At 45.3% G+C, this 22,977-nt stretch overlaps 1 protein-coding gene across 1 annotated transcript; it reads right to left on the bottom strand.

The window, feature by feature from the left end:
- Nucleotides 1-1,634: 1,634 nt before the first annotated feature.
- POLR3C (RNA polymerase III subunit C) lies at nucleotides 1,635-21,612 on the bottom strand. Its single transcript, XM_048504383.1, is given in 17 exon segments — nucleotides 1,635-3,680; nucleotides 5,581-5,730; nucleotides 6,985-7,034; nucleotides 7,158-7,259; nucleotides 7,610-7,760; nucleotides 8,626-8,686; nucleotides 10,249-10,259; nucleotides 10,293-10,306; nucleotides 10,432-10,512; nucleotides 12,061-12,134; nucleotides 12,137-12,149; nucleotides 13,266-13,370; nucleotides 15,832-15,909; nucleotides 17,175-17,377; nucleotides 17,470-17,725; nucleotides 19,526-19,703; nucleotides 21,505-21,612. Coding segments are annotated over 16 exon segments (1,575 nt in total). The 5' UTR covers nucleotides 19,673-19,703; nucleotides 21,505-21,612; the 3' UTR covers nucleotides 1,635-3,601.
- Between the last annotated feature and the right edge of the window lie 1,365 nt (nucleotides 21,613-22,977).

Genomic DNA, 22,977 nt, shown 5'->3' with positions numbered 1-22,977 from the left:
GATTTTGTCTCCAAGCCATGTAGTATCTCTTTCTATCTCCATATCATGGGATATATCAAGTTGTATTAGTGGTAGATCCTGTTCAATTGTACTCGGGTCCGATACACAAGTCGTAGACGTCTTTCTAATATTTCTTGTCAATTGAGCAAACAATGGTGTTATAGTCAAATTTCTAAAAACACGTGTTATAAAAATTCCTTTACGTATAAAGGCTGCTGAATTCTTTAAAATAAGCTTTGGAACAGATACTGTATCAAAAGTAAGAATGATTCTTTGGGGCCCTTGTGCGTTAAAAGAGTTGTTTAGCTGTTCAACATACACCAAGTCTATGCGGTTGGGCCTCCTATTCAATATAACACTAATGTGACGTTTTGCGAGCTTGAGAGTATTCCAAAAAGGACGCTGCCCATGATAATTATAAACAGACAGGCATAATTTGTTCTGGGCCAGCACCAATTGTTGCGGGCCTATTCTTGACCCCTCTTGGATGGTGGTCAGATTTCTACCTTGTGCAGCTTGTTTCATTGTCCGCTTTTGATTTATGTTGCAGGGGAGAAGATATTCTTGTCCTGTCTCTTTATTTGGGCTCCCATTTATTGTTTGACTATTGAGGAAGCTGTTAATCTGGTCCAATTTAATGCTGATGTTTTTAAGTTCCTTGTAAATGCTTTCCACTGTCATTGCAGTGAGTTTGGTGAAAACAAACAATTCTGGGTTATTATAACCATCTTTATTGGCATCCTTGCTGATCAGTGATGTATTTGCCTCAGCCAAGTTCCCAGCAATAAAATTGGATCCTGCAGATGTTTCTCTATCAATATCTGTTGCTTGAGAAAAGTTCTCCTGGTCAGGGGGCTCCACTAATGCAAGTGGTGAAAAACGGTTGGTAACAGGAACTGTAAACTCAAGTTGTAATGTCTCTCGTTTCTCTAAAGAGTCTTTTGGAGCAAAATAATCCATAATTTTGAGTTGTTTGGAAACAGGCGGAGACCCAGACTCCTCTGTATCACGTTGTCTTTTTTTTGTAGCCATCTGGACCTCTGTATCACCAATCAGGTGCCTTCAGTAATATATCTAACTCTTTGGGGCTTTTAAGTGTATCTCCAACCCCATTATATTCGAGAGTATAACAGGCACATTAGAGCTTCTGATATTGTAAGTCACAGGAATCACAGAGGTCTCAGAACTGAAAGGACATCATTTCCTAACCGACAGAGTTTTAAGGGAGACCTCCAATAATCAGGATTGAGTTAATTGTCAAATAAATTGTCTCCTCTAAGCAACCAGCACGTCTCTTTGTATAAAAGTTTTAGTGCCTGCAGAAGCCGTTTGCAAAGTAAACACTCAGTCTACCGTCTTTCCAAGGTCAGTTCGTACCTTATTATCTGCAGTCCTTTCAAAGCAGTAAGGAAAAAAAAAACAATGAAGAAGACGCCTGATAGAAGAGCTGCCCGGTTCTTCTTTTAATCATTAAAAATTATCCCATTCAGTTGAAAAGAAGGACCTACATAATATGGCGTGCTTATAGTAATAAAAGCTTATCTTATATCAAAGAAGACTTATCTTAAAAAATACAATTAAAAGGAGCTTGGCAGCGGGCGTCTTTTCCACTCGGTGACCGGAACCGGAAACCCGTTTTGCTTTTATTAGAATTTGGCTATTCACTCTGAGGGGCATAATGTGAGCTATAAATATGAACTGCAAACAGGTGAAGTTTATGGGTTGATGCGTGTACTTCCCTCCAGCCTCTATCCTCCCCCAAGAGGCTGACAAACCAGGGGTGCTCTTAGATCTCTTTTTCCATGAACGCTCAAGTGTCATCGGTGGGACCAGGTGCTTTTAACCAACCAAACCCCCTCCTGGAACAGAGAGGATATCTGCCTGTCACATCCATGCCTGGGAAGCACCCAGATTGGATCACCAATACCGTGGTGTGGAGAGAATAAACAGGGAGAAGCTTTTCTCCCCCTAATACTAGAACGCGGGGTCATCCGCTGAAGCTGAAGGATGTGAGATTCAAAACAGACAAAAGTATTTCTTCACACAGTGCGTAGGTGAACTGTGGAACTCTCTGCCCCAGGATGTGATGACGGCTGCCAATTTGGGAAGCAGTGGACATGTTCATGGAGGATAGGGTTAACCATGGCTACTAGACAGATTCAGTACTAGTCAGGGTGCATAGCTATTCTCTGAAGTATGAGAGGGGCACACCTCTTATATTAGGTGCTGTGGGACACTGGCAGGATGACGCTGCTGCAGTCGTCTTGTTCATGAGCTTCCTAGAGGCACCTGGTTGGCCACCGGGTGAACAGACTGCTGGACTGGGCGGAGCTTGGTCTGATCCAACATTGCATTCTTATGTTGTATTCTTATGTTCTCTGTGTGATTACATTTAGGAACTGCAACAGCTGCTCAGCCACTGATTGGTTCTCATCCTACAGATGTCTTACAAACATTAAAAGGTTTTTGCAAGTTTCAAGTGATGGTTTTGGCTTATAAAATCCTAAACCACCTAAGGTGGGGGCTCCCTGAAAGACCACCTCCTCCCCTGTGAACAGGTCTGACTGGTGATAAGATCTGGTGATGGGCCAATCGCTGCTTGAGTAGATTAGGCTTTCGATGTTTCTAAGCGGCCCTCAGTTTTTAAGCTGCTTTGGCTGTTTAATTTTGAATGAGACGACACACACTTTTAAAATAATAAACCTGCAAGCCTGTGCTCCAGGAATGAAATGGCAGCTACTTCAACTCAGAAGTTTTAGTTGCACAGACCCAGGGGTTGGGGAGGCTAACAGATAAACTCATACAAATGGTTGTTAAAGGCCCCATCCAAGCTTCCCAAGTTGGCAACAGAGGGACAATACAAGGACAGCAATTTACCAGCGACAGGTACTAGACACCAGAGACCATTCTTGAAAGAGGTGCGTTAGCTATATTAAGGCAAAAAGTCTGTTTTAGGCAGGTAGTCATGTTGGTCGGCAGAATAGCAAGATTCGAGTCCAGTGGCATCTTAAAAAAACAAAAAAGTTTCCAGAACGTAACTTTTCGAGAGTCAAAACTTCTCTCCTCAGCTACAACAGAAGCAGAAAGTCAAACTGAATCCTACTGATTCACCTGCAGAAGACTTTCCAATACCTGCAGTCCCCCAAAGCCCTTTTCTCTACCCAGACTCAACATGCTGAAGCTATAGAAATACGACTTTAAGAACCTTTTCTGAAGAGGCGTTAAAAACATACTAAGTGGTAGGCATTGAAAAGTTTTCGCATCACTTCCAATGATTCAGGACGGAACAAATTGCTTAGTTCTATTTCTCAGACACCTTGAGGATGACCCTGAGCCACGAAAAGGTGGACTAAGGAAGACACTTTTGGCTTGCAGTGGGGCCTCCTGGGACAATCCCTCCACCTCACTTTTCCCTTGCACCCTCCAAACTGGTTGTATCAACAAATAAATTATTTAAATGTTCTTGTAAGTAAACATACAATAAACAAAGGCCCATCAGCGACTGAAAGCGTCTCCCCCACCCAATAGCCCTCTGCAGCAGAGGAGAGGGATGCATTTCTCAGTTGCCTGAAGTCTTTTTTCCCAGTTGGCAGGAAGGTGCTCAGTGCTTCACAGTGCTGTTGATGTACGACTCCAGGAGGAAAATGGTCTCATCAACTTGGTTTTCGCTGGCATCGATCCTTTTAGGGAAAAAAGAATTACAGGCATAAGCATAAATGTATCAACCAATTTCCTGGTTTGCTCTCTGTTGCATATAAGGGGCATTACCTTGGGGGTCTAAGCAACAGCTTGCTTGAAAACACTGGCCAGATATTCTCTTAGCACCTAAGCAGCAGTGGCATAGTGGTTAAGAGCAGGTGTACTCTCATCTGGAGGAACCGGGTTTGATTTCCCGCTCTGCCGCCTGGGATATGGAGGTTTATCTGGAGGATTCAGATTAGCCTGCACACTCCAACGCACGCCAGCTGGGTGACCTTGGGCTACTCACAATTCTTCTGAGCTCTCTCAGCCTGCTGCTGCTGCTTCTTCCTTGTCGTTGTCATTATTTAAGAAGTCTTCGTCATCACTTAAAAAGTCATCATCGCTGTCGTCATTATTTAAAAAGTCTTCATCATCACTTAAAAAGTCATTGTTGCTGTCATCATTATTTAAAAAGTCTTCGTCATCACTTAAAAAGTCATCATCGCTGTCGCATTATTTAAGACGTCTTCGTCATCACTTAAAAAGTCATCATCGCTGTCATCATTATTTAAGACGTCTTCGTCATCACTAAAAACGTCATGGTCATTATTTAAAAAGTCGTCGTCATCATTACTAAAAAAGTAATTGTCGTCGTCGTCCTCCTCCTCTTCTTCCTCCTCCTCTTCTTCCTCTTTCCACTCCTCCTCCTCTTCTTCTTCCTCCTCCTCCTCTTCTTCCTCTTCTTCTTCCCCTTCCTCCTCTTCCTCCTTCTCCTCTTCTTCTTCTTCCTCCTCTTCCTCCTCCTCGGTGGTATGTGTATGTTCAATTCTAGATAACAAATGGATGGTTGGATCCTATGACTCTGTTCTGCAAATGATAGCACCTTCTCCTTGGTGCAAGGAACCTTCCCGTTAGTTAGCCTTTGGTGTCAAGAAAAAATACTACTGTGGCTAATCAAAGTGATAGAGGCTGTAAAAGTTGGACCATACCCCACCAAAGAAATGAGCATTACTAAGAAAGCTCATTTCGAAGAAAATAAATATTCTCCCAGTTGACCTGGGGGAGACAGACTTTGTTTATAATATGCAGCAATAGATACTGTGACTTTATAAAGACAAAACAAAAGTAGTAATATCTTTTCTGAGTGATGTCACTTGGGGATGTCACTTAGTGATGTCACTTGGGAATACACCCACCTACTGGAGGCAACAAAGGACCAGTGTGCTTGTAATTTATAATGGTTTCTTCCTTGATTGTTGTCAGTACTTCCTGCTCACCACCTCTGGTGACAGCAGGAAAATGAGCCAAACCATTGTAAGCGTTTCAAGGTCACAAAAGGGCCTATCCCATTTTGCTTACTGTGCCCCTTCTCATAGGAATTTAGGGTGGTTCTCCAACCCCTACCTCTCATTTTATCCTCTCAACAATCCCGTGGAGTCAGGTGGGTGGAGAGAGGCTGTCTGTCCGAAGGCTCTGCAGCACAAGTGTGCCTGAAAACCGCATGTGGAGGGCCTGATCAACACCTGCTGCCAAATAAGGTGGCTGGCTGGACAGAACCATTTCAGAGGAAAGGATGGGGGAGAGAAATAAAATTGTAAATTTCTCTTCTGCATTAAAAAAAAAACACATACACCCAGCAGATAGAAACATCGCCATAGAAAGGAGCGAGGTGCCTGGAACTCCCCCCCACCCCCTGCTATTTTCTCAAAGGAAAGAAGCACCCAAAAGTGGCATTTCCCCCTGAAATCTGAAGTGGTACAGTCCACTCCATCACCTCATGCTGTTGCAAGCAAGGCCAGACTAGAAGCTTTTACAATCCTAAGTGCTTCTGGCTCTTACACCTCCCTATAATGTAGGCAGGTGGGAGTCCCCCGCCTTCCCTTCTCCCTCTCTGCTCACTTGTTCACGTTGTGCTTGAGGCTCTCCAGCTGCTGGCGCTCTGGGGCCGTGATCATCTCCTCAATCTCTTGCAGTTGCGCCTCCTCTGCGCCCGTGGCCTGCATCGAAGCAAGGATGGCCTCCACCCGCTGGGACTTCTCCAACAGGCGCCTGCAATGGACAAGCATGGAGCTGCCTTATGCTGGAGCAGACCACTGGCCAGTCAAGTCCGTACAGTCTACTCCGACTGGAAGTTGCTCTTCGGGGCTCAAGTAGAGGTCTTGCATGTCACCTATCCCCTGTCTGTCTTTAAACTGGAGATGCTGGGATATGAAGCGGGGACCTTCTGCATGTAGGTACTCAATCACTGAGCCATGACCCCTCCCCTAAGGTTACACGGACACTTCAGTCTAATCATGGCTGATTTGAGAAGCCGCAGTGTTGGAGGTGGGGAATCTGAACTCCCATTGATCAGTTAACCTAGGGAACAATCCATTAAGACAGGGTACCTATGGCTGCCACGGCATCTATTGGCACCTTTTCTGGACCCCGACAAGTGTTTTTAAGAAGTGAGTGGGGCCAGGGAGGACTTTTGCCCAGCAAGGCTTCTGATTGGCTGTGCAGATTCTTTTTAATGCTGCCTTGGCAGCAGCTGCCACCACAGCCCAAGGATTTGCACTGTATTACTGAAGTTAATTTTATGGCTGTTTCCGCTTCCTGCGGCAGACATTTTATTGCTGTGGCTACCATGCCGTGTCAGAATTCCAAACGGGTCTGCAAGTTCAAAAAGGTGGGGGAAGGTTACGCTACGGAACAGCGAGAGCCAGCGTGGTGTAGTGGTTAAGACCCAGGGTATTCTAATCTGGAGAACCAGGTTTGATTCCCCACTCCTACACCTGAGTGGCAGAGGCTTATCTGGTGAACCAGATGTGTTTCCACACTCCTACATTCCTGCCCGGTGACTGTGGACTAGTCACAGTTCTCTCAGAACTCTCTCAGCCCCATCTACCTCACAAGGTGTGGGGAGAGGAAGGGAAAGGAGCTTGTAGGCCACCTTGAGTCTCCTTACAGGAGGGAAATGTGGGGTATAAATCCAAACTCTTCTTCTTGTTGTTCAGCTCTCGTTCATTTCGACAGGAGAATCCCCCATGCATTGTGCATAAGGCTAGAGTGCATTCACGCTGCTCTTCTAAGCTCAGCCCCTGGTGATGGAATTGACGCTGGCCTTGGCAAGTCTTCAACTGGCCTTGGCAAGCTTTCCAACTCCACAACAAAAACCTGCAAGAGTCTTACCAGTTGCATGATCTCACACAGCTGTGTTACGGCACCACTACCTGGGAGGAAAAAGAGCTGGAGAAAATGGACCAGGGGGGGAAACTTCCAGCCGCGAGGCCTTATCCTAACGACCCATGACATCCCGCTCACCTGTTCTCTTTGGTTTCGTGCTGTCGTCTTTCAATCAGATTGGCTGCGCTCTAAAATGGAGGGAAAGGAAAGGGTTTTCAGTTACTTTGCTAGGAGAAGTCGATGGAAGAAAGGGGTGGGGAGACAAGGGAATATTGCACTGAGAAAAAAAATCAGCTCAATATTTGTGATACCTTGTGACAACGCTGGAGCAGCAGCCGAGCAGAGGAGAGCACATTGACTGCGTACAGGTAGAAGGTCCGGGAAGGAGCATGATCAGGAGTTTTGGGGATTTCCTAGGGGCGAAAGCGGGAGAGGAAACACTCACTATTATTATCCTAATAATGCTTTGCATTTTTATATAACAACATGTTCGAGTAGTTTGAGTAGTCAAGGTATTGCATTAGTCAATTTATTGGACCGCTGGAAAGTCTGGGTAGATTATTTGGATGGAAGAAAAAAAAATAAACTAATGATTAATGGTTTTGCAGATTAAGGGATTATGAAAACTAGAGCCAATCGAGAAAAGTGTGACGACTAAAGTGTGATGACCACAAGGAGAGGAAGATGACCACAAGGAGAGGAATGCTGCTGTAAATTTCGTTGTGCGTGAACAATGACAATAAAATGCTTATGCTTAAGATACCTGCAAAGTGACAACGTTAGATGACAGCATCTTGTACATCATTTCCTTGGCTTCTTTCGCAGGAATCATGGCAAAGTCTTCTATTTGTTTCTGTTCCAAATGCTTCTTCCTCAGGAGGAGACGGAAGATTCGGGCACAACGGGAACCAAACCTAAAGCGGGGAAGGAAAGGAGAATCATGAAGTGCTTCATTCCAAGTATGAAAGTTCCTAGGCTAGTTAATATTCTTCTCTGTACACATTATGCAATATAATGAAAGGACTCCATGATATAATCTGGCCTTTTTTTCCATGTTTCTAGGTCTCAAGGCTATAGGAAAAAAATTCAAAATGCACAGCAGACCTGTAAAATCAAGTAAATAATTCAGAAACGAAAGGCCGACTTTATACAGATGAATTTCTGTTCAAAACAAGAAAAGGGAACCTTTCCCCACCCCGATAAGTACACGTATCTTTACTAATTACACCAAGTTATTCTGCTGTATATTTGGGGAGATAGTGAGCACTTCCAAGAGATTAAAATACAAGGAATTAAAATGTCATATTTAAATAATCACTCTGGAATTTATTTTAAAACTACACTCTCTCGAGGTGCCTTGGTTTGTTATTCCAGTTGATCCAGAGGTGTCAAACTCAGGCCCTCCAGATGTTCGTGGACTACGATTCCCAGCAGCCCCTGCTGGCATGGGCTGATAGGAGTTGTAGTCCATTAACACCTGGAGGGCCAGAGTTTGACATTAGACTATGCTGTTTTGCAGCCTCATCTAAAACTGGAGGCAATGGGACCACCCACCTCCTCCGATACAGTTTTCCAGTGGCGCAGGGAGCTCAGGAAAGCCTTGAAACTTCCCCCCATTGGAAAGTCCCAAAACACCAAGAAGCATATTCATTCTAGTGCCTCCACATTCAGCCAAAATTCAGTCAGGCTTCATACGCCTGCCTTCTCACTCCAAGCCACATTTTCAAGCACTCCAACTCCAAGCCAGAAACAACACGCTTAACGAGGATTTCTCTTTACCTTTCTTGAACGATTGACTCCAGTGTCGCAGTAGCCAGAGATGCCAAGGCCTTGTGAAGGTCTGTTTGGGAGAAGGTTAAGGGGAAAAAATGGGAGAAAGTAGGCAAGGAGCATCATGCAACACTAGAGCTTGGGCGGAGATTCAGATCCTCCGATGATGCCAGCCACAGATGCAGGCAAAACGTCAGGAGAGAATGCTGCTAGAACACAGCCATACAGCCCAGAAACCACACAGCACCCCAATTTGGTACCAGCTGAAGCCAAGCATGCTGAATGCTGTTTTGCCCAGCCACCCAGGCCCAGAACAGCCATCTCCAGACAAAGAGGCTTTGCTAAACTGGACAAGATTTGGCATTCTGATTCTTTGAGGCAAACACATTATTAGATCCAGCAAGCAGATGGGCTGATAAACGTTTTTGCCCCCGGCCCACAAAAGTCAGCGTTCTTTGTTTGCGAGATGGAGATACGCCAAAGGTCAACCTCTGTACAAACACCCGGTCATCACGGACTCATGGGGTGATGCCACATCACAACATTGACTAGGCAGACTTCACTTACGGGCAGTGGTAGCATTCAAACAATTTAACAACCGGTTCCGGTGGTGGGATTCAAATAATTTAACAACTGGTTGTTCACAAGCACCATTTTAACAACCGGTTCTGCCGAAGTGGTACAAACTTGCTGAATCCCACCACTGCTTACGGGGTAGTTTGTCCCCGGCCTTCTACACTTCACGCCCAGCAAGCTGGGTAAATATTACCGACTTTGGAAGAACGGAAGGCTGAGTCCACCCTGAGTTGGCTGCCTGAAATCAGCTTCCCAGATCGAACTCAGGTCGTGAGCAGAGTTCTGACTGCACTCCTGCAGATTACCATTCTACACCATGGAGATAAGCAACTCTTGAAAGCTCTCATTCTCACATGAGAGAGCAGGAATGAGGATTGTCCTGTTTCAGCTGCTCCTCTCTTCCGTTCCCGCTAGTTCCCTTGCATTCTCTTTGTTCTCAAAGGCTTTCCCACTTCCCAAACCACAAGGTCTCTCTACAGACGCCCACCTATGTCCTTCTTTGACAGGAGTGCCAACATTTCTAGAATGTTTTGGCCGCAGGCTCCATCTGCCATGGGCCCCTCGGCCACCTGTTCCCTTTCTATAATAGTGCAGGTTTTAGCACCCAGACTCAGGATACATGGACTATACGCATTTTACTGCCCCTGCCAGCATGGCCAATTGGCAGGGGCTGATGGGAATTGTAGCCCATAACATCTGGCGTGCCAAAGGTTCGCCACCACAGTCCTATACCCTCATCTTTTGGCTGGGGCCAGGCCTGAGTGCAAGAACTTTTCACCCAGACTGCCAGTTCACACAGCTCATACGCAGGCCATGTTTACTTCCAGCCTAGCAACTCGGCTGCAGTTACTTTCAGTCTACGTGGGCAGCATGAAGGGAACTGCCCACCTTTGGTGGACGTGGCAAAGTTGACACTGCTGTACATTAAAAGTGCGGGACGGGCATGAAGAGATGAGCTACCACTCTTAAATGACTCCTGAATCCGCATCGCCTAACGCCTGTTTTGGTTTCTGTCAATTGACCTCTTTATGCCAAGAAATGATTTCAAAAGATACTTGATCACGTAACATGCCACTCACCGCCGCACCACAGATTTCTTTCCAACAAACTCCAGCTGTGGGGAAAGGTAAATGAGTGGACAATGTTTGTTAGGTCTGAGAAACACAGAATCGAAGAGCATCCTATTCCCAATGTACTTTTCTACATAATTATTTAAAATCCCAAAGACAAATTTCTTACCGGATCATCCGCTAACAGGGTGAGGTACTGGTCAAGAATCTGCTTGGAAATGTTGTAACCAGCTGGAAGTGACCGGAATATCTTTAATTTAAAAGACACAAACGCACACAGATGGAGGGACCAATAAGACAGGGAAGTCCTGTGCCTATTCAAATACCGTTAAACCTAAGAAGAGCAGATGTAAAAGGTTCTTAGCAGAGTGCTGGCCAATTTGTTTTTAATCACTGGTTAACGTTACACCCACCCAGAGAAATTGCTAATTAAATACCAGATTTCAGCGTGAGGCAATTTCAATGGTGAAAGACTTGCAGTGGGTATTATCAAAAAACACCAGGCCACACAAGATATAAAAGTTTCTCATTTTTCAAATAAGATACTTGAAAAATGTATTTCTGGATGTGTTACCTTTAATAATGTTGTTTTGCGTTCATGACCACTGAGGAAGGCCAAATAAACCAAAACGCACATGGTCCTGCAGCGATCATTTATAACGACTGCATCATCAACCGTGTCTGAGATCTCTGTAACAGTTTATACTGATTGTTTTTAATGTGTAGCCTGCATCCCACGCCCCATGTTTTTAATAATTTTTTTGTGTACATGGTATGATAAATATAATTTTGTTATAGATTTTATAGTTTCCAGCTCAATCTTTGAGGCTTCCTGCATTGTTCTGAGTTCTTTCTTTCCTCTTTTTTTGTGTTTGAGAGTATTGTTTCCCCTCAAATGTACCTTATATATGTATCTCAAGGTGATAAGTTCATACTTTTCAGCACAAAAGCCCCCCCCAAACCTATACACTAGTGAATGGCTGAGTTTGCAGACCTGCAAAAGACTCCCATTGGCAGTAGTTGCCATCACCACGCTAGCATCTTCTTCACCGGTGTCATGATAAGCTATCCTGTTGAAGGAGAACCTGGTCGGACTTTTGAGTAAGGATCTTGTTGAGCATCTCTCCCCATGAAACTCGAAGAGATACTCGTCTGTGAGAGTTATATATTCCACTTCAGAACTTTTAAAGTTATTGTTGAAACCATACTGTTTTTCTTTGAAATAAATATTCAACATTTTTTATTGGTATCTATTTTTATTTTTGACATTTACCAGTAGCTGCTGCATTTCCCACGCTAGTCTTATACTCGAGTTTTCCCAGTTTTTTGTGGTAAAATTAGGTGCCTCGACTTATATTCGGGTCGACTTATAGGCGAGTATATATGGTATGTAAATATATGGCTATAAATATAGGGTAAAATAACAATAGCTTTGCCACTGAGGCACAATTTCCAGGTGACTCTGTCAAAGCCAGGCAAGCCAAATGTTGCCATTGGTCTGAACCAGCAGGGCTCATATGTGCAGAAATATCCAACCCATCACCATCACTGGCATTTCCTAGAGAACAAGTATTGAAGCAATTGAAACTGCTTGGCAAGGTATGCAAGCCCTCATTCGTTCTCAGAGCTGGAGATGCTGGAATGTTCCAGCTACAGACGCGATAGCTCCATCCACCTAGTTCATTTGGCCCGGAATGGAAAGAGGGACCTTGTCGCACGGTTCTTTGGCACGTGTCCCTCTGGTGAGGTGACTTGGAACCCCTCTGGTCAGCCCAAAAGTCTGAGCAGATGCTTTCACCTCAAGAAGACAGCTGGCTGGGTGTATGGTGGCGCTGGAGGTGGTAATCTCACTCACACGCAGCATCAAGCATTAATCTCACTGCTTGTCTGCAGGGACAGGAAAAGGAGAGCCACGCTTATCCCTCCAGATAGGAATCCATACATGAGCCAGTGCGGCAGAGCATTTAACAGTGGGGGACTCTACCCTGGAGAACCAGATTCATGAGCAGCAGATTCTAATCTGGTGAATCAGGTTTGTTTCCTTGTTCCTCCACAAGAAGTCTGTTGGATGACATTGGGTGGGATAGAGACAAGCCCTACCTAGCTTACAAGGTGTCTGCTGTGAAGGAGGGAAAACAATGGTAAGCTTCTTTGAGATTCTTTCTAGAAGAAATAACTGTTCTCCAGATAGTTATGGACTACAAGCCTTATCATCCCCCGCTGTGCATGATGCTGGTATATGGGATGGTGGGAACTGTAGTCCATAACATCTGGAGGGCCACGAGTTTGACACCTGTGCCTTAGAGGTAGAGAAAAACAGTGTATATAATCAACTGTTTTTCTTTTTTTTATACAGAGACAGACTACTGGCCTATTTAGTTCAGTATTGACTGTCAGCAGCTTTCCCTAATCTCAGGCTTTTCCCTCCACACCTGCTACCTTGGATCTTTAACTGGAGGTATGAAGGATTCCTGCTGGGATCTTCGGTAGGCAAAGCAGACTCTCAGGGGCAGGACAGGTTCTCCATTTAAAAAAAGAAAAGAATCCTCCACATTCAAAACACAGAACTCTAGGGGAAAAACTATGCTGGACACCTTCTCCATGACATGCTAGTCTTCTACATATGGAGGGGCAGTCATTCACATGAACTACCACTCGTAGTCTGAAGTGGTACAGTCCAGACACAGGCAGACACCTTCAGCAAGCCCCAGAGCAGAGTTTCAGCCCCAATCAAACTGGAATGTCTAATGGCTTAAGGAGCCACCTTTACTGAAACGTCTCACATGGGAAAACCATCAGACTGCTGGGATTGGCCACTGCTGAATGTCACTCTGCGGTGAGTCCAGCTAGTTGCTGGATAATGTGCAAAACTGATCTTTTATCTGGGACTTTTATCTGGGATTCCCGGGGAGGTGGGAATGTCCTGGCATCAGCAGGCAAGGGATCCCCAGTGAGTTTACAACCCAGACTTTGAGGGCCTTCCCAGAGAAGACTCTAGCGCACCTGGTCCATCCTGTTGGCCACCGCACTGACGATCACTTGATCTCGGAAATGTTGATGGAAACGGTCAATGTTGACCTGCCAGTAGATTCCATCATCAGGCGGGGGCTGAGGAGATGCAATTGGGAGAAAGCAGAAGAGAATGTATAGGCTTATCCAATGCGAAGACAATATTTAATTGACAATGTACCCTCTAGTAGTCCTCTCCAACATAAATTCCAGGACAGTGAGTACAGAATCCTGCCGAGAGTATAAACTTGGTCAAAATTTCTTGATGGCATCAATTCTACATTTCTGAGGGGCAAGGAGCATGGGCTGTTTCCCCTGCGGTTTCAAGAGGCCAGACGTCTGTAGCTGCCCCGAGTGTGGTTCCTAGCATGGACCTCAGGGAATGGTTGAAGGACACAAGATACAGAAAACTTGGTGTTATCAAGTCTGGGTCCAGTTACTGCCTCATGGGAGACTTTCTGGGAGCTCCTCAGTTTTGTCACCATACCTGCATGATGCTGGAAAGGCAGGATAGAAACAAAAAGAAATTGTTTCCATCTACTCTGCACAGGCTTAACGACTATTACAGTTCTTAATTTTTTTAAAGTATTTCTCCAGGGTTCCTCATTCTCCGAGGCTCACGGTCTCACCCCATCAGTCCCTCCCAACATGAGCATTGGCTATACTGGCAAGGGCTGATGGGAATTGTAGTTCATGAACATCTGGAGGGCCGCAAGTTTGACACCTGTGATGCAAGGCCTTTTTAGTGATCAAGGTGAAACGTCCAGACTAATACGGGGGCCCCAGTTCTTCTGGGAAGATTTCTCACACCAGTTGCACTGAAGTTGAAAGGCAGCTGCACAAAAGCAGTCAATTGTTCCCCTGCACTGGGTGGGCAGGGTCTCTCCCTCTCGCACATATATCCTGAAAAGCATCCAAAGTCTTCCAGCCCACTTTGCGTGGTGGGACTTCCAGATCAGATTGCCTAAGGTACTGGAGTACTGTGGAGTACTGTGTCCAGTTCTGGTCCAGTTTTGTCCAGTGTCCAGTTTTGGAGTACTGTGTCTAGTTCTGGTCACCGCATCTCAAAAAGGATATTGAGAAGATAGAAAAAGTGGCGAAGGGCAACAAGGATGATTGAGGGACTGGAGCACCTTCCTTATGAGGAGAGGCTGCAGCGTTTGGGACTCTTTAGTTTGGAGAGGAGGCGGCTGAGGGGGGATATGACTGAAGTCTACAAAATTATGCATGGGGTAGAAAATGTTGACAGAGAGACATTTTTCTCTCTTTCTCACAATACTAGAACCAGGGGGCATTCATTGAAAATGCTGGGGGGAAGAATTAGGACTAATAAAAGGAAACACTTCTTCAATGCTAACGCAGGATTGGTGTTTGGAATATGCTGCCACAGGAGGTGGTGATGGCCACTAACCTGATAGCTTTAAAAGGGGCTTTGGACAGATTTACATGGAGGAGAAGTCGATGCATGGCTACCAATCTTGATCCCTGATCTGAGGGACTGTAAATGCCTTTAACAGACCAGGTGATCGGGAGTAACAGCCGCAGAAGGCCATTTCTCATGCTTCACATCCTACATGTGAGCTCCCAGCACCTGGTGGGCTACTGCAGTAGCAGAGAGCTGGACCAGATGGACTTTGGTCTGATCCCAGCTGGTTTGGTTCTTACTGCTCTTATGTTCTTAGGTCCCTTGCCTCCAATCCATACAACCATGGCCTGAAACCACCTTGTGAGCTTTAATGGGCCATGCAAGGCACTAGAAATGGCAGAGCCAATCGTCACCATCAACAGAAGAGTGGACAGGAGGAAACCAAGAAAGTAGCCCATGAAAAATGGGCTAGTTGTCCTTAGAAAGAATGTTGAAGAGGAGAGACTTCAGGAGCTGAGTATGTTCAGTTTGGGGAAGAGAATGTTAAGAGGTGCCATGATAGCCATGTTTAGATATTTGAAGGGATGTCATGTTGGTGAGGGAGCAAGCTTGAGCCTTCTGCCGCTGCTCCAGATTAGACCAGGAGCAATGGGTTCAGCAGAAGGGAAGGAACCTGAATTCCAAACATCAGGAAAAACTTCCTGACAGTAAGGGCTGCTAGACAATGGAATGTACTACCTTGGAATGGTGTAGAGTCTCCTTCTTTGGAGGTTTCTAAAGAGAGGCTGGATGGGCCATCTGACAGTGGCTTAGATTGTGTGTTTCCCTTGCATTGGTAGGTTGGACTTGAATGGCCCCGGGATCTTCCAACTCTATGATTCTATGATCAACAGAAGAGGGAAGGAAACTGAGAAAGTAGCCCATAGAAAATGGGCTAGCTCTCTTTAGAAAGACTGTTGAAGACCTGGGTTAAGATGGCAGCTGGTGGGGGACAGAGAAATCAAGACGTTCATTGGCTTGATAGCAACATAATATCTTCTTTATTTTTATGGCCTATAAACCACTTCACACTGAATGTTTTTGGAGAAGCTGTACTGAAATAAACTCAAGTAATAATGTCCGGCATCTGCTTATGTAGGGAACACTGCACCCCTCCCCGCCACAGACACTCACTCAGATGAAAGATTTCAGTACCTCGTTGCTGTCTGTGCTTAGTTTCTGCCGCTTCACCTTGTGTTCACAGTCATCTTCGTTGTCAGAGTCTCCTCTTCCCTTCCTGTGGGTCAAAAGGTCACCCTTTCCAGTTACTCCACCAATCTTCCGAAGTGTTAAAGAAGTAACAAGTGAGGGTTTCATTCGTTCTGTAGAGAGACACTCAGGCCCCACCTGCCCCGTGGTTTGCAAGCCAGATATTTCGCTCTGGGCAGACCTACAGTGTAGCCTCAACGTCATTTGATAATAAGTTTCTCATTCTTAGGGAGTCCTGAAATGTTAGTTTTGTGGTGTGCTAGGTGCGCAATTCTTGCCATCTCGAGTTTTATATCCAAAGGTTCTTCAGGGAAAGTCCGGCAGCCCCTTAAAGACGGACAATATTTACTAGTTAATGAGCTTTCATGAGTCACAAAAGATCATACTGGAAAAAAATGTTGGTAATGTTTAAGGGACCACTGGATTTCTGCTGTGCTAAAACGGACTAACACAGCTGGTGATGGCAAGTGCCATCAAGTCTCCTTCTTTGGAGGTGTTTAAAGAGAGGCTGGCTGGCCATCTGTCAGGAGTGCTTTGATGGTGTGTTGCTGCATTGCAGGTGGATTGGACTTGATGGCCCTTGGGGTCTCTTCCAACTCTATAATTCTATTCTATGAAGTCAAGTCGCAACCAACTTCTGGTGACCTCTCATGGGGTTTTCAAGGCAAGAGATGAGCAAAGGTGGTTTGCCATTGCCTGCCTCTTCATGGCAACACTGCACTTCCTTGATGGTCTCCCATCCAAGTACTAACCAGGGCCAACCCAGCTTAGCTTCTGAGCTCTGATGAGACTGGCCTGGACAGAGCCACTGGAATCGTCCCTGGGAGAAGACAGAGGCTGTTCAATTGAGCACAATCCGCAGTTCCCCTGTTCATCTGAAACCAGCTGAAAAGCGGCCTGCTCAGTCTCAAACTCATAACTGAAAATGTCACCACTGCCCACCACGCTTTGTCCGCCTCCAGCATCTGCTGCCCACGTTCCCACACTAGGGCTGAGCAAATGCAACTGGTCTCAGGTCAACCAGCAAGCTTCATAAACAAGTAAGGATTTGAACTCAGGTCTCTGAGATCTGAGTCCAGGGGTGGCCAACCTATGGCGCTCCAGATGTTCATGGACTACAATTTCCATCAGCCAATTGGCCATGCTGGCAGGGGCTGATGGGAATTGCAGTCCATGAACATCTGGAGTGCCATAGGTTGGCCACCAATGTCCTAGTCCAACATCCTAGCCACTACATAGCCCTGGCTCTCAGAAATTCACTAGCTGTTACTATACCAATCAAGACATACTTCACATGTCCCCTCACCTACGAGATTCAGCCGTGGAACTGTGTACATCTCCTTCTCGTTGAACACCAGTGTGGGCACGGGAGGAGGCAGGGCTTCTGAAGGCTCCAGGTTCTCAGGGGCAGACGGGCATCTCTGAACAAAGTGAGTGTCTGCCAGACGCATAAAAGTGCTGGAGACTTCACTGTAGTCCATTGTTTTTCCATCTGAAAAGGACGATGCATCAGTCGCTTTTTCTGGTCTTGGTCCCCGCCAGTGCTACCTTAGTCCCAGGGCTGAAGCCCCTCTAGCATCTCACCTTCCATCGTTTCTGTCAGCCGGTCGGCCACCTTCTTCACCACGGCGCTCATGGTCATCTTGCCGTTCAGCAGCAGCTCTTCCACAATCAGCTCACCTGTGTCACTGTAGAGGGTCTTGGCAGTGTAGATGTACCGGGGATAGCGAAGGATCCGCAGCACTCGGCTGCACTGGGCTTCGTACTCCACCAAGCCTCGCTTCTGCAGCTGATAGGTCACCAGGTTGTGCTGGATAAGCACGCATAGCGCCTTCCGAACCTGTGATAGAGGGAGGAAATGCTCGGTACACATCCCATTGCCTTCCTCTGCAGAGTCTTCTTTGGAGGTCTCCTTTCCAAGTATTGACCCTGCTTGGCTTCTAAGAACTGACAAGACTGTGCTATACTATGTCACCCTACTGCCCCATACACATATATTTTAACATATAAATTAGCCTGGCATAGAACTTAATGTCAATCAGGGACCAAGGAGAGCTTGGTTCAGATCCTGGCTCTGGCATAAAGCTCCTATGCCAGTCACTCTATCCCAACCTGACATGGAACAAGCACATAGAAGAGACAAATAGTTAGCCAACCAATGCCTTACAATGGTATCAAAACCTCTCAAACATTACAGTTACATTTGTTTCCAAACTTTTACAAAGCACTGCCATCTCTTTACAAATAAATGCATACAGCTTTCACGTCTTCACTGTGCGCAAGACGCAGCAATTTTATGCATAAGAATGCAGTACCTCTGAAAACAGAGCAGACCTTAGAGTAAGATTGCTAAGTGGAACCTTTATGTTCTGGTTTACTGGCCCTCTGTCACAACCCCAGATTTGCTCAAAGGCAGGAATCAGTACTTTGAAAGTAGAATTTTTGTTTTATTTATGGCAAGCATGAAGAGGCTGATAATTAATTGTCTGAACTGGTCAGATTCTTGCAAGTAATAGATCGTATGTTCCCGGCAGAAATATGTCACACCTCCCCGTCCCCACGCCCTTCAAGCACTACTGAGGCAGTACACACAATTCCCAGAGAGAAGGAAGCTAGAAGGGGAAGAAGGGGGAGGAAAGAAGGCAGTTTCACCCAGACATACACATTCCAACAACACGTAACATTCTTGACTTGATTACTCTCTCAGGCCGGAAGCGTGAGAAGGGTCCCAGTAACAAGAAGGATGGCAGGAGCTGAGCTAACCTTGCGAGGGCCATGACACCCTCTAGGGCAGTGGTGGCGAACCTATGGCACTCCAGATGTTCATGGACTACAATTCCCATCAGCCCCTGCCAGCATGGCCATGCTGGCAGGGGCTGATGGGAATTGTAGTCCATGAACGTCTGGAGTGCCATAGATTCACCCCCACGGCTCTAGGGGAATTGGTTGGACTCTGAGCAAAAGAGAACACTGGGCTGGGTGGACTACTGGTCTGATCAAGCAGGGCTCTTCTTATGTGCTTAATACCATGAACTTATGGCCTTATGAAGCTGGCTTTATACTGAATCATGCCACTGGTCCATCTAGCTCAGTACCGTTTGCTCTGAGTGGTAGAGGCTCTCCAGGACCCCATGAAAAGAATGGTCTTTTCTAAAACCTGCTACCCAAGATCCTTAACCAGAGATGCTGGGGACAGAGCTTGGGACCTTCTGCATGTCAAGCAGGTGCATCAGCCACACTACGGTTGCCTATGAAGAAGAGGAGTTTGGATTTATATCCCCGCTTTCTCTCCTGTAAGGACACTCAAAGGGGCTTTCAATCTCCTTTCCCTTCCCCCCTGCCACAACAAACACCCAGCTAGCATGTGTTGGAGTGAACAAGCTAATCTGGTTCCCCAGATAAGCCTCCCCAGATCAAGTGACAGAGCAGAGAATCAAACCTGGTTCTCCAGATTAGAGTGTGCCTGCTCTTAACCACTGTACCACGGTAGAAAGTGAAAGCTAGCCCACTCCAGTTCTCTTGTAAATCTTCCAACATGGCTTGGGGCAAGGGAGAAGTGTAATGGAGCACTTATTCTAGCTCTTTCTTTCTGCATTTCTTCGTAATGCTCACCTTGTTTTTAAGTATCAATTCAGCCTACCTGGTCGAGCGACATCCCAGTGTCGTGAGCCATCATGCGTAATGGCTGGCTTCCCATGCGGATGAGGTGCGTCCCAATCTTTTCCACAATCTCACCAAAATGCTCACACAGCAGGAGGGAAGAAAGTTTGATTTCGGCCTGCGTCATCCTGGCGAGCTACTGTTATCAGTCCCGGCTTCTACAAAGGGAGAACATGTCCACATGCTGGAAATATTAACTCAGGAGTCAAGAATGAGCTTTAGGTATCAGGAGTTTAAACCCAAGAGATAATCATACACTTTTTTTTCATGGAGAGTTTCTGCCTAATTTTAGCACCACAATGATAGGCAAAAGACCACAGGAAGCAGTGAGTCTTCAGTGAAGTGAGTTTATCTATAGTGCAGCTATATACAAAACTATTTACAGATTCACAGAACAGACAGACAGCATGCTCCGCTCAAACTCCTTAAACCCTAACAACACTGTTATCATATCTGTTCAGTCTTATATACAAGTATTGTCCAATCGGCTTAAAGGTCAGGTAGTCCAGCCAGAACTGGTTTACTCAGGCTCTGTCCAGGACTTCACCTCCTGCATCTGCCAGATGTGCTGTCATTTAGATCTTTTTCATCAACCTTGCACACAACATGCTCAGTGATGTTTTACATACTCTGACATATTGTACTACTGTCAGGCAGTTCACTAGCAATGAAATACAGGAAAAGCTTTTACCACTGCATTCTGTGGAACGTATCAAACAAACCTGAGGGCTATTCTGATTTTTCTTATTACCCCAACTAAGTGGTTAACAAACTCTAAGGATGGAGGAGAGACTACAACATCAGAATTCATGCAGGTTAACGACACAATCCAGAATTAAAATGAAAAAGCCCCTTCAGCCTAATACTGTACAAATCATCTTATTTATCAAAATACTTATAATCTGGCCTCTGTGTTTGTCTAAAGGGGGCTGGAATCATCCACAAGACTTCCCAACCCATTCTTTGCCTCCTCCCTCCTTCATTTCAAAATGTGTCAAAATGCAAACAGCAACCTCCTTTTGGTAGTGCATGGTCTTGCCTTTTAAATAGATCCCATCCATGTGTACTTATATGGGTTGAAATCAATGGAATTTTTAAGCTGGTACATTTATAGTGGTTAACAGAATGGCAACATCAGTAAGTTGCTGGATACTGCACAACCAGGACCATTCACTACCTGAGTTGCTTCATATACATTGGGGAAAAAAATCAATTTGTGAATAATCATAGTAGCGCAACAATAGCGCAACACCCAACAACACATCAATGCAACCAGATTTGGAGGAGTTTCCCTGTTCAAGTCACAAATTCACTCAAGGGCTTTTAGCAGCCCCCAGCTTACATCAACAAGATGGGGATATCAAAACTGGTCAACCTTACATCACTTATTTACCTCATGTCCAACAAGTACCCAAGATAATTTCCCCCTCCTCCAGGTCATCCTCATGACAACCCTGAGAGGTAGATTAGACTGAACCAACGTGACTGGCCCTTAAATGCTAAAGCATGTTATTTACCAAAAGACTTCAATGAGATCAGGTTTACTAAAACACTTGGATTCCCAAATCCTATTACTGGATGATTCAAACAGCAGAATTCCACAATCTTCTGTCAGAAGCACCCAGGACTCCTGTTTTCACCCCAGCCCCGCGCATTGATGAGCCCATGGGACTTGGCACCCCACAGGCAGATTCCACATCGTCGCCTTCCAACAAACACAGCCCCTTCCCCTTTTTCAATTAAAACCTGGCATCCAAACCATTAATCCACTTTTAATTCTACAGCCAACTGCACATTCACCTATCCCAAATTATTCTCTTATGGACACCCGTAAAGTGAAAGGCTAAATTACTAACCCCACGCTAGCCACCACAGCAACCTAGTCACACCAGTTTCCGGGTCATTAGAAATAACATCCGGTCTAGTCTCTCTCCCCCCCCCCCCCCCCGCCCATATTACGGTTATGTTTTTCTGTTATTCCGAATAGAGCGACGGACACGCCCCCCCGGGCAACTTCCAGCGAATCAGCTTCATGATGGTCAGAGGCTGTTTCCGAAAGGAGCAGTGGGCGGGCATACGCAAATAGCTCTCCGACGTAGTTGAAAGACTCTCGGAGCTTTTGAACTAAGGACGCCTTCGGGGCTGGCGTATGCAAATAGTGGGCGGGTGTATGCAAATATATCTGTGACGTAGTTGAAATAATCTCGGAGCCTTTGAACTAAGGACGCCTTCGGGCTGGCGTATGCAAATAGTGGGCGGGCATATGCAAATAGATCTCCAACGTAGTTGAAAGAATCTCGGAGCCTTTGAACTAAAGGCCGCCTTAGGGGCTGGGTTATGCCGAGTAAATTCGGAGGAGTTCTGAATGGGCGTGGCCATGCTGGGCAAGGGGAGCGGAGAATTGCTGTTTATGTATTTTATTTATTCCATGTATACCCCGCCCTGCAGCGAAGTCTCAGGGCGACTTACATAATGCGGTTAAAATTCCCGTGAAAACATACGATCCTAAAACCATGAAACATAAACATTAAAACCCACCATAAAAACATCCTTAAAAACAGTCAATCAACTGTTGTAAATCTCGTTTGTCAAAATTGTAGAATTTCATTTTTTTTCTAGGGAGGTATATCTCTCCTTGATCTTTTTGACTGACACACGTGAACATTTTATACTTGCTTTTATTAATTTAAGTTTTTGTAAAAAAGACATAGTCTGTTTTTTAAAATACAAAAATTGAAGATTTTTGTTAAAAGTTTATTTCTTAATCTACAAAAAAGTTTTAATTACATGCTTAATATTGAATAGTTTTTGCAGTTGGGTAAATTAGTAAGGTAATATAGTTGGAAGAAAAAATGCAATTTTTTATCTTTGCAAATGAATAGGCTGTTCAACAGTGGAATGAACTACCTTGGAGTGTAGGTGAGTCTCCTTCTTTGGGGGGTTTTAAACAGAGGTTGGACGGCCATCTGTCAGGAATGCTTTGATTCTGTAGTCCTACATTGCAGGGAGTTGGACTTTGGGGTCTATGATTCTAATACGTTTTAATAATATGGAAAAATAATACTCAGAAAATGTTCATTTTGGTAAAAGAAAGAGAAAAATAAAATAAATGAAAACACTCGAGCTGAGATAGGTCCCGTGTGAATCATGAGGCAATTTTATTTTGCTGCAACAGACTAACACAGAGACTGGTCTGCAGTTTTTACACAGATAAGAAGCAAGCAAGAATAAATGCAGATCTCTGTGGGTGATACAAACGGAGGGAACTTTATTAGAGGGAACTTCGTTACAGCAACCAAACTCAATAGCAAGAGAAAAGTGGGCTTTTGTGGGCTTGCTAGTTGGAGGGGGGAAAGCCTGGAAAAATGGGAAGTAGCCCTTCTGATTTGTACAGGAGGGAGGGCAAATAAGATTAGCCCGCCCACTCCAAAT

Source organism: Sphaerodactylus townsendi, linkage group LG01 (assembly GCF_021028975.2).
Source record: "Sphaerodactylus townsendi isolate TG3544 linkage group LG01, MPM_Stown_v2.3, whole genome shotgun sequence".
NCBI lineage: Eukaryota > Metazoa > Chordata > Lepidosauria > Squamata > Sphaerodactylidae > Sphaerodactylus > Sphaerodactylus townsendi.
The sequence above is the reverse complement of the archived record's forward strand: the minus strand, read 5'-3'. Positions and strand labels throughout refer to the sequence as shown.